General features: G+C 57.0%; 1 protein-coding gene across 1 annotated transcript; it reads left to right on the forward strand.

Annotated features, from left to right (window-relative positions):
* Positions 1–5,838: 5,838 nt before the first annotated feature.
* Positions 5,839–11,440, forward strand: LOC101674553 (RIMS-binding protein 3A-like). Its single transcript, XM_004742539.3, has one exon. The coding sequence runs from the start codon at positions 5,963–5,965 to the stop codon at positions 10,943–10,945; it is 4,983 nt and encodes a 1,660-aa protein (XP_004742596.1). The 5' UTR covers positions 5,839–5,962; the 3' UTR covers positions 10,946–11,440.
* Positions 11,441–11,993: the final 553 nt, after the last annotated feature.

The raw sequence follows: 11,993 nt of genomic DNA on the forward strand, positions 1-11,993 counted from the left end.
GACTCCATCCCAGAACCCTGGGATCATGACCTGAGCCAAAGGCAGACGCTTAACTGAATGAGCCACCCAGGCATCCCTATCTTTCTTCTTCTTTTTAAAAGATTTTATTTATTTATTTGACAGAGAGAGAGAGTGAGAGTGAGCACAAGTAGGGGGAGCAGCAGACAGAGAGAGGGAAAAGCAGGCTCCTTACTGAGCCACTCAGGTGTCCTAAATAAATCAATCTTAAAAAAAAAAAAAAGGACTGTCCGTGACCTAGAGCAATAGCCAAATGACTGACCAAAGGTATTCCCCATGGCTAAACGGGTCTGTTCGGAAGCTTAAAGCCCCTCCGGTAGGGGGTGCCTGGGTGGCTCAATCCGTTAAACATTTGACTCTTGATTTTGGTTCAAGTCTTAATCTTTTTTTATTATAATTTTTTTAAAGATTTTATGCATTTATTTGACACACACACAGAGAGAGAGAGATCACAAGTAGGCAGAGAGGCAGGCAGAACGAGAAGGAGGGGAAGCAGGCTCCCTGCTGAGCAGAGAGCCTGATGCAGGGCTCGATCCCAGCACCCTGAGATCATGACCTGAGCTGAAGGCAGAGGCTTAACCCACTGAACCACCCAGGCACCCCTTCAAGTCTTAATCTTAGTGTCCTGGGATTGAGCCCAACATTGGGCTCCACACTCAGCCGGGAGTCTGCTTCTCCCTCTCCCTCTGCCACACCACACACTTGTGCTCTCTCTGTCTCTCTCTAAAATAAATAAAATCATTTTTTAAAAAATCTTTCAGTGGGTTGGCTCTCTGGATGGAGTTTTTGCCTCTCACTAAGGCCAGGCAAGAGCTCCAGGCATGTGCCACAGAGCTAAAATAGGGCTATGCCAGGCTGGGAGAGGATGAGAACCAGATTGCCCAGGATCGCATACCCCATGCCGGCATGGTCCAAAGGTCACAGACTGGTGCTGGGGAGAGAGGCAGCATGGAGCATAAGGCTGGTGATGTGGGGTGAACCAAGACGTGAGGAGCACAGGTGCCTTCTCTCAGGGTCAGTGGAATTACTGAGTGTCAGGGCATTGTGTGTTTGCATGTAATAGGAGGGTCTCTAACCAGAGGTTTCCAAACTCGTTTCTAGTGGCATACCTCTTTATTAAGCCAAAGTCTTCCTTAAAACCTAAAGAATGACACTAAAAGGAGTGCCTGGGTGGCTCAGTTCGTTAAGTTTCTGCCTTCGGCTCAGGTCAGGAGTCCAAGGCCCTGGGATAAAGCCCCACCCATGTCCGGCTCTTTGCTCAGCGGGGAGCCTGCTTCTCCCTCTCCCTCTGCTTGCCTCTTTCTCTGTCAAATAAATGAAGAAAATCTTTAAAAAAAATGACACTAACAGGTGTACATGCTCTGTTAAAGCTGGTAGAAGCAGTATTTCTCCTTTACTCCAGGCACATTCTCCCACTCCCAAAAATCCTACAATATTTCTCAGGAACCCTGATGCCTTAAGGAACCCAGTTTGAAAGCCACCCACGTAATCCACCTCTTTCATATTATAGGCAAGAAAGCGAGACCCAGGGATGCCTGGGTGGCTCAGTTGGTTAAGCAGCTGCCTTCGGCTCAGGTCATGATCCCAGCGTCCTGGAATCGAGTCCCATATCGGGCTCCTTGCTCCGCAGGGAGCCTGCTTCTCCGTCTGACTCTGCCTTCCACTCTGTCTGCCTGTGCTCGCTCTCACTCACTCTCTCTGACAAATAAATAAAAACTTTAAAAAAAAAAAAAAAGAAAGAAAGCGAGACCCAGAGAATGCATCTACATGGTCTGTGCCCTCCCTGAGCTCAGAGTTGATGGGAGTGATGGGCAGGTCATTAACAATCATGGCACAACATGATGAGTGTGGGGGTGGCAGAAGTCTGGCATTGGGGAAGCCCTGGTTTGCTCATCCACTCAACCTACATTCCAGAACGCCTCTGACATGCCACAGGTGGTGCCAGCCCCAGCAGCTGCTGGATGGTGACTGTGGGGTTCCCAGAGACTCACCCCAAGGTCCTCTTCCTTGGCAGCATCCTGCCCTCCTCCTCTGATGGTTGCAGGTTCCTCTAGACACTGCAGCAGAAATCTAGGCTGCGGAGTTCCACCCACTGCCCAGAAGTGACAACCCAGCTCTGCCGCAGCTGCCCGCGTCCCCTGGCAAGCCACCTGCTCCCACCAGGCCTCGGGCTCTCCTCTGTCCAACAGAGAGAGCTGCAGTGAGGATTCCATGAACATACTCTCCCTGTGGCTACCACATCCAGGGCCTTAGTTCAAGGCTTAGGCCATCCCTGCATCACTCCAGCCCCTGCATCACTCCCGGAAAACATCTGGAGTCACAGTTCTCTGTGATCCTGGTACATAGCATTGCCTGAACCATCAATCTCCCATGGCACACCAGTGGTTTAGGGGAACGGGATCTGAAGAACGTGAGTACGGCAGAGAAGGCAGAGCCCACAGAGCCACGTACTGAAGAACATGACCTGTGCCGTCTCTGAGCCTCTCTCTCCCCACCTGGAAGATGGAGCCAAGGTCACCTGCCCACCTACTTGGGGGAAATGACTGTGTGAGAGGGACTGAAACATAGACAGAGAAGCCACAGACACCATAGACAAAGAGAAGCAAAGGGGGACTCTAATGTGACCACAACATCAAGGTCTAGATGTGAAATAGCAAGGTATTGATGTGCTGGGACAGGAAGAATAGGGAGGAGCCAGACTTAAGTAGGGCTCCTGAGCTCCCCAGCCCCGCAGGGGCCAGGCCTAAAGAGTCCTTGAGTGTGTGTATGTATGTGTGTTAGATACACATCTTTAGATCCTGCCAACATCTCTACCGAGGCCTGACCCTCACTCCAGCCTAAGGTGTCTGCCCAAGGCCCTGATAGGCAGCCCAGAGCCTGAGGCTTCAGCCCTTGACACCAGGTGGTACCCGAATGTGGGAGGTAGGCAGTCTGGGTGGCCTGGTTGGATAGTGCCCTTTGTGCCCTTCCTGCTTGCCTCTCTCTGGGTCCCTATCCCTCCTTTCTGGGGAGGGACTTTTCACTTATTCCTTCCCCCAAAACCACTCTGGGCAGGGACACTGATATATACCAGATACATCCCTATTCCAAATGGAGGGGTGCCTGGTAGGGCCATTAGGGCTACAGACTTCTTAGGGGACCAGACCCAGCCCAGAGAGTCAGGGAAGGCTTCCTGGAGGAGGAACTGCTAAGCTGAGGCTAAAGGACAAGACAAGGATAGCACTAGGTAAGTGGACAAAATCTCTTGCTCCTCAGAGACTTGAGACTTCTCATCTGCAAAATGGACAGTGTAAATAATGAATGGAAGGCATTTAGCATGAAGCCTGGCACATAATAGGTTCCTGGTCTGCAGGGGGTGTTGTTATTTTTGTGTCAGGCAATGTAGGCATCCCAGGCAGGGGGAAGCAACATATGTGAAGGCCCAGAAGCCTTTGAGGCAGGGGGATTCTTTAGATTACTGGAAGAAGCTTGGAGAGTCTAGGCCAAGCCCTGGATGGGAAGATGAGAACTTACACGGACCTTGACACAACCCCTCTTGCACATCTGGCCATCAGCAGATAGACAGCATCCCGGTGTCTCTCTCTCTCTGCCTAACCACGGAAGGCCAGTGTTATCAATACATCCATCGTGTGGAAGCCAGAAGCGAAGTAATCAGCCATGGTCACTCAGCCAAAGAGGGGCAGAGCCTGGATGGACACCCAGGTCTCTGAGGCTTCCCATCTGCCATGAGGAATCCAGAGTGAGTCCCAGAGCACACAAAGGGTACCTCATGTTGTCTCTACCACAGCCGCCCTGAGTGACTTCAGTCAGATCTTTGCTTGCTGACCTCAGCTCCTCTAGCTGTAAAAAAAGGGGTGGGGATTAAAAATCATGAGCTGGGACGCCTGGGTGGCTCAGTCAGTTAAGCATCTGCCTTCTGCTCAGGCCCTGATCCCACAGTCCTGAGATTGAGTCCTGCATCGGGCTCCTTGCACAGCAGGAAGCCTGCTTCTCCCTCTGCCTGCTGCTCCCCCACTTGTTCTCGCTCTCTGACAAAGAAAGAAAGGAAGGAAGGAAGGAAGGAAGGAAGGAAGGAAGAAAATCTTTTAAAAATAAAATCAGCGAACTGCCAACCAGAGCCTTGCTCTGTTCTGGGCACTGTGTGCTCTCACCTTAGTGAAACCTCACAAACTGGAGAAATGGATGCTCAGAGAGGTCAGGGAACTCCAGGAGGTCACACAACACAGAAGGGAGCTGCAATATTAGCCCATTTAACAGATAAGGACATGGAAATGGCACAAGAAGCTGAAGGACTGTTTGCCTCCAGAGGCACACAAATTCTAACCATCTGACAATATGGCCCCTTGGGAGAGCCACGGAAATTCTCTGGCCTTGCTGCTCTCAGGGAGATGGTGCTGGGAAACAGATGGTCCCATAAAGGTCTGTGACTTACCTTTTGGAGAAGCAGGAAGCCCTGAGCACTCCTGGGCCAAACAAAGGGTGGGCTGGGCCCCAGTGGTGTGCCCATGTTCTCACCTCCCTCCCTGGCCAGCTCCCCATTCTGGATTCCACTGATCCTCTCTCTTTCTGCAAAGTGTGAAACCCTCCCCTGAAAGAAAGACTGGGGAGTGCCCTTCGAAGCTACAACCCTAAGATTAGGCAGATGGAGCCAGAGTGCCAACGGACTCTGGAGGCAGGGTTTTCCAAGTCTGACTCCCCACTAAGCTACTTCTGGGCAGTGGGACCATGAAGAGGTCCTTATCTCTCAGAGAATCCTTGCAAGGTGATCATAAAAGTGAACCAAGAAAACATAGGCGAGGGCTTTGGTTCTCCAAGGAGGCCTTCTCCTTTTTCTCAGTTGGCACCATGCCCAGACTATGTGCCTAAGACTTTTCATTTGTGTTTAAAATAAAGGAGGGGCTGCCTGGGAGGCTCAGTGGGTTAAGCCTCTGCCTTCAGCTCAGGTCATGATCTCAGGGTCTCTGCTCAGCAGGGATCCTGCTCCCCCCCACCCCCACCTGCCTCTCTGCCTATTTGTGATTTCTCTCTCTGTGTGTCAAATAAATAAATACAATCTTAAAACAAACAAACGAAAACTTCTCCAGGTGTCTGCCTTTGGCTCAGGTCATCATCCCAGGGTCCTGGGATTAAGCTCTGCATCGGGCTCCCTGCTCAGGGGAGAGTCTGCTTCTCCTTCTCCCTCTGCCTGATGCTCTGCCTACTTGTGCTCTCTCTCTACCTCTCTGTCAAATAAATAAATAAAATCTTTAATAATACTTCTCATCTGTAAAATGGGCATGGTAAGTTTAAACAGATAATGCATCCAACTGCTCAGCTCCTCTGGGATCATTGGAAAGGTAGGCAATTTGGGGATGCGGTCACAAGACCGCACCCTCCCCTCATAGGTGTTCAGGGCTCAACTCTAAGTTTGGGGGTGTTCTGTTGTGGCTCCCAGACACTTAGACCAAACAGGCCACCTGAACCCGTGCCAGGGCTAGGCAGGAACTGCTCACACCCCATCCTTCACCCACACATGGAGTTCTTCCTTCCCGGTCCAGAGCAGTGGCGTGGGCTCGCCCCGGTACAAGTTGGCCTGAAAGGTATTGCACAGTGCCTGGGAGAGTATGCCCGGTGAGTCACAAAGGACATGACACCAGAAAAACGGAAGGGCCTGGGATCAGAGAGACCCCTGGGCATCCCAGAAAGGACATGGACTGAGTTGATCAAGGGTGTTTGGAGCCCAAGCCCCGCGCAGGCAGCCCGGAGAGGAGCTCGGGCTAGTACACCCGCAGCAGAGGGTTGGGGAAGGCGCTGAGAGGCGCTGAGGGGCGGAAGGGGCGCGCGGAGACCCCCAGGATCGCCGGAAGGGGCGCGCGGGGCGGTTGGCCGCAGCGGGGGCGGTGGCCGTTGGCTAGCAGCGGCCTGGGCCAGACGAGGTCAGGCGTCTGGCCGGGCCTTGGCCACCATGACCAAAGACTCGCCCAGCCCTTCGGGCGGCGGCCGCGCGACACCGAAGAAGCCGGGTAGTCCAGGTCCGTCTGCGGTGGTGCTGGAGGAGCAAAGGCGGGAGCTGGAGAAGCTGCGGGCGGAGCTGGAGACCGAGCGGGCGCGCGGGCGGGCGGAGAGGCAGCGTTTCGCGTCCCAGGCGCGCCAGCTGCGGGAGGCGGCCGAGCGGGAGCGGCAGCAGCTGGTTGACCATCTGCGCTCCAAGTGGGAGGCTCAGCGCGGTCGGGAGTTGCGGCAGCTGCAGGAGGAAGTGCTGCGGGAGCGTGAGGCCGAGATCCGGCAGCTGCTGCGCTGGAAGGAGGCCGAGATGCGGCAGCTGCGGCAGCTGCTGCACCGCGAGCGCGACGGCGTCATGCGCCAGGCCCGGGAGCTGCAGCGCCAGCTGGCCGAGGAGTTGGTGAACCGAGGCTACTGCGGCCGCGCGGGGGCGCCCGAGGTCGCCGCTGCTCAGTGCCGCTGTCGCCTGCAGGAAGTGCTGGCGCAGCTTCGCTGGGAAACCGACGGCGAGCAGGCTTCGCGCATCCGACACCTGCAGGCGGCGCTCGACGTGGAGCGCCAGCTCTTCCTCAAGTACATCCTGGAGCACTTCCGCTGGCATCCCGCTTTGCCCGGCTCCCCCGACCCCCAAGCCGTGCATTCTTCGGAAGGGCCGCCCGGCGATACCGTCGCCGACTCCGACGGGCCCCCAAAGATCATGTGTAGACTCGAATCCCTGAATGCTGACAGCCTGACTGGGGGCGTCCGCCTGCGCTCCCGCTCCCTAGACGTGGTGCGGGCCGGGCGCTCCAACTCCTCAAACAGCCTGCTCCACACGCGCGCCAGCTCTCTCGATTCCTTGCCACCAGCGCGTTCCCGCTCTCTCGACAGCACCCTCGGTTGCCCCAAGGCCCCCGAATCCGAGGAGCGGGCCTCTTCGCCAGACGCCTCCGTCTTAGGCTCGCCGAGTGCCCCTGCGCCGCCGCCGCCACCGCCTCCGCCACCGCCTCCACCACCACCGCCATCGGAGCACCGAAGACCTAGCGATCCGCCAGAAGACCCCGGGAGCCAGCCCTGCGAAGCTCTAACCCCTTCTTCGCCGGGTCTGGACTACCAGGAGCTGGTGAAGCAGAACTCGGAACTGTCCAAGGCGTTGCGCGCGGTGGCGCGCCGCTGCTCTGGCCTGCGGGAGGAGAACACGCAGCTGCGGCGCGCAGGCTTCCAGGACAAGTCGGACGAGAAGGTGAAGCGGCTCAAGGTGAAGCACGCGAAGCTTACAGGCCTCGCGCGGCGCCTGGAGGACCGAGCCCGAAAGCTACAAGAAACCAACCTGCGGGCTGTGAGCGCGCCTGTGCCGGGCGACAGCCGCGCCAGTCTGGAGCTGTGCCAGGCCTTTTCCCGCCAGCGCGCCCGGGACTTGTCCGAGCAGGCGAGCGCGCTGCTGGCCAAGGACAAGCAGATCGAAGAGCTGAGGCAGGAGTGCCACTTGCTGCAGGCGCGCGTCGCCTCGGGCTTCGGCAGCGTCCTGCACCCTGGCAGGGGTGCCGCCCAAGCCCAAGTACAAGCCCAATGGCTCGACATCAGTGAGTTGGACCGGCTGCAGCGCGAGTCCCAGCGGGAGGTGCTGCGCCTGCAGAGACAGTTGACACGCCAGCAGGCTAGCGGCAGCGCCCGAGTGGAGGCGGACGGCCAGGGCGCACCCAGCGAGGAGGCGCGGCGCCAGGTGCAGGCCCTGGAACTCGAGCTGGGCGCGCGGCGGCGGGAGTGCGAGGAGCTGAGCGCCCAGGCGGCGGCAGCGCAGCGGCGCGGTGACGAGGCTGAGGCGCAGCTGCAGGCGGCGCTACGCGAGGGAGCCTGGCTGACCCAGGAGAATGCGCGGTTGCAGGCCCAGGCCGACTGGACGCAGAAGGTGGCGGCGGAAAACGACGACGTGCGCGGGCAGCTGGACCGCGCGTGCCAGGAGCGCGACGCCGCCAGCATGCTGGCAGAGCAGCTGCTGCAGCAGGCGGCGCGCGGACAGGACCGGCAGCAACAGCTGCAACACGACCTGCGGAAGGCCTTGCACGATCTCCAGGCTGCTCGCGAGGAGATGCTAGCGCTTCAATGTCAGCCTGGTCACCCTCCCCCCGAACCCCAGGAGGCCCCCCAAGTCCCCGAGTCTCAAGTTAGAGACCCTGGAAGGACCAAGTTCCAGCCGGATCCTCCAGACCAAGCATCTTCAGAGCCCAGCAGAGACAAGCGGGAGAATCAAGAAGCTTCTCGGCCGGGAAGTCCAGTTGCCATCAGGGAGCCAGCCAGTGCCCCTCAGATGCCTGACAGAGTCCTAGCCAGTCCGCCTCTAGACTCCAGGTACCAGGCCAAGAAGACTAGCTCCCAGTCGAACTCTTCGTCTGAGGTGGAGTCCGCATGGGCCACAGTGCCATCTTGTCCTACTCTGGATATGGACACCGCCAGCGAGATGGAGGATCTGGAGCCTGACAGTATGTCCTCCACCTTGGAAGTGGGGGGGTCAGAGGCCCGCCTGCCCCCCAAGCTCAAGATATTCCTGGCTCGGTACAGCTACAATCCTTTTAAGGGCCCTAATGAGCACCCTGAGAGTGAGCTACCCCTTACAGCTGGGGATTATGTCTATATCTTTGGGGACATGGATGAAGACGGCTTTTATGAAGGGGAGCTTGAGGATGGCCGACGAGGGCTGGTGCCGTCCAACCTAGTGGAGCAGATTCCAGACAGTGACATCCTGGACTGCCTGCCCCTCAAATCCCCTGACTTTGGTCCCACTCGGCTCCCACCTGGACAGAGCAAAGGTTTGACGGAAGACACTGGTCACAGCTTCTTACCTGGGAAAGCCCAGGGGGCTATGGACAAGGGGCCGTGCCTGATGGTGGGGGTAGCCCCCAAGACAGAGGGGGCAGCAGAGATCACAGATGCCAAGACAGAAGACAGCTGGCTGGGTGCGCTGCAGTGTATGAAAGAGAAGGGCTTCTCCAGACCCCTTCTAGGGGCCACAGGGGCTCTGTGCATGGCCCCCATGCAACTCCACCTGCAAAGTGTTGCCGCAACATCGGCCAAGATCGCCTGGGTCTACGGCAGCAGCAGCCACCTCCACATGGTGTATCTCAATGGCCAAGAGCACGCCCTGACCCCAGCAGGCGTGAGCAGCTATACCTTCCATGGCCTGCTGCCTGGCACGCGGTACCGGGCATGGGTGGAGGTGAGGCTGCCGTGGGACTCGTTGCAGGTGCACTGGAAGACATCGTCCTCTACCATCACCTTCAAAACGCCCCTGGCGGGACCCCCTGACCCTCCCCTGGATGTGCTGGTGGAGCGCCATGCCTCCCCAGGCCTCCTGATGGTCAGCTGGCTCCCCGTAACCATTGACTCTGCTGGGTCATCCAATGGAGTCCAGGTCACCGGCTACGCCATCTATGCTGATGGGCTCAAGGTTGCAGAGGTCACCGATGCCACTGCTGGGAGCACCCTGTTGGAATATTCCCAGCTCCAGCAGCCCCTGCTGTGCCAGAGTGTGTCTGTAAGAACCATGTCGCTTTGTGGTGAGTCCCTGGATTCGGTGCCAGCCCAGATCCCTCATGACTGTTTCACCTGCCACCAGTTGCCAGAGACTTCTTCCTTTAGCCACCCATGTGGTGACCCATCTACCTGCAGAGTCACTGTCCCTGTCTGTTCTCAGAGGCTGACCCTGTCTCCCCTGAGTGCCACAGTCAGCCCTCACGCTCCTGGAAGCTGTGGGGAGTCCCAGGCCGAGTTTCTAGAAGCCTTCTCTGAAGAACCCCTAAGGAGGCAGTCTCCGATGCCCAACCTGGATCCAGAAAAAGAATGTGCCAGTGCAGGGTGCAGCCGCCAAGCCCAGGGGCCTCCAGAGACCCAGGAAGTCTGCAGAAAGGACCTGCTCTTCCAGCAGAGCTCCCCGAACCACAGACCCCCTCTGCCCATTGGCCAGTCGAGGGGAGAAGACCGCTATTGTCACATGGGCCCTCGACAGAGCCCTGCTTCGGGAGTCATCCATCCTTTCCCAGAGCGTGGGCTCAACAAAGAAATATATCAGGAAAAGTCTGCCCTTGAGAAGGTCCTTAGGCAAAAGCAAGATACCCAAGTGATCGTCCCTCTCCGGCTGGATGCCAGCCAACCGTATGTGTCTGACTTCCATGACATTCAGGATGTCATGCAGGAGGAGGCGGCCATGTGCTTCAGTCCCTGGGGCACGAGGAGGCGAGAGCAGAGAAGGGAGTTTAGGACCCAGAATGGGAGAGGTCAGGCTCTGGGAGGCAAGAGAATGTGCCAGCTCCGGGAGCCAAGCCCAGCACTTTGTCCAGCTCCATCCAGCAAGGTCATGAAGATGCCCAGGGGTGGCCCCTCCCCACTGGGGACTGGGGGGGACACTCTGGTCAGGGTCTTTGTGGCCCTCTTTGATTACAACCCCCTGGTGATGTCTGCCAACCCGGAGGTCGCAGAGGAGGAGCTGGCCTTCCAGAAAGGGCAGTTGCTGAGAGTGTGGGGATCTCAGGACCCCTGCGGCTTCTACCATGGCGAGTGTAATGGGCAAGTGGGCACCATACCTGGGCACCTGGTGGCTGAGGTGAAGGTGGGCACAGAGCAGACTGATGGCAAGTGGCATTTGCCAGTGCAAGGGTACCTCCCCCCTATGGCCCCCTTCGACGACTTTGGGGGGCTCACCAGCCCCCAGAGCTCCTTTCCTATGCCCCAAGGGAACCCCAGGATGTCATCATTGTGGACCCCAACAACCATGATGGCAGCTTTGGACTATGACCCCAAGGATGGGCGAGCAGGGGGCCAGGTGAAGGACAAGCTGTCGCTAAGGGCAGGGGATGTGGTCACAGTCTACGGGCCTGTGGATGACAAGGGATTCTATTATGGGGAGTCAGGTGGTCACAGGGGTCTGGTCCCAGCCCACCTGCTGGATCACCTTACCCTCCATGGGGAGTGAGCAAAGCTCCCACCGGGGTAGTGGCCTCTAGCCACCCACACCCCACCAGAGGAGAAGCAAGCTCTGGGACCCTACCTCCAGCACCCCTCTTCACCTCCGTGAGCATCACTTGCTCCAGGCGTCACCATGGGAAACTGATGGCAGTCCTGAGGTGTCCCCTAGCCTCTGCGAGGAGCAGGGCTTAAGTCTGAACTAAGCTGTTCCCCAAAGAAAACAGAACAAACAGCCCATGAGAGCCCAACAGGCTACTTTGGAGTTGTCAGTGACCATGACGGTGTTTGGAGAAGTGCCTTTTTCTGTGCTCAGTGTACATTTTCTCTAGAAGTTTCTTTAGAGTTTCCTCATCCATTGCCTTGTATGACAGTCTCAAGAAAAGCCTGCCTCTTAAAAAAAAACAACAAGAAAAAGTGATGTTATTTTTCTATCTTATGTTCAACCCCTCATTAAAATGTTCATAGAAAAAAAGAAAAAGAATACTTTAGAAGTAAAAGCACAACCAAGGGAAATACAAACCTATCTGTTGCGCCCCCTGCCCCCTACTTCTGTCTAGAGGATCTTGCAATGGCTGCAGACATGCGTTCCCAGCTGGGGGGGGCACCTCCTTCCTCTTTAGGGGGAACTCAGCTTAAGGTTTTAAGAGCCATGCAGAAGAAGCAGGGCCCCACCACAGGCTCAGTGAGGCTGGTGTTCCCCATAGGCTTTCCTGCACGTGGCCTGTGTCCCTGGGTGTCAGCCTTTGTGGTGGTTGGGATCAGCATCTCCCGACTGGGGATCCCACCCTACATGGCATTAGTAACTGTCCCCTTTCCCCAGTGTGTCTCCCTGGGAGGGCATTTCCATATTTCCCCCATCTTACAGAAGAGCCTCTGAGGCTCAGGGGGTGCCCCTTGTGTCAGGACACCCGGCTGTAGGGCTGCTGCTTCCCACAGCCTCTGGGCTTCCCCTCTGGGAGATTGGGAGTGAAAGGTGGTCTTTATCCAACTCTGCTTCTGTCTGACATTCCTTTGTTTTCCTGAGTCCAACGATGATGTCAAAGGAAGGGCACTGC

The sequence above is a fragment of the Mustela putorius genome, unplaced genomic scaffold, assembly GCF_011764305.1.
Source record: "Mustela putorius furo isolate JIRA1106 unplaced genomic scaffold, ASM1176430v1.1 tig00003858_pilon_pilon_pilon, whole genome shotgun sequence".
Taxonomy (NCBI): domain Eukaryota; kingdom Metazoa; phylum Chordata; class Mammalia; order Carnivora; family Mustelidae; genus Mustela; species Mustela putorius.

Excerpts from the sequence above, each read along its gene's own strand:
- LOC101674553 (XM_004742539.3), top strand. The coding sequence starts at position 5,963 with ATGACCAAAGACTCGCCCAGCCCTTCGGGCGGCGGCCGCGCGACACCG.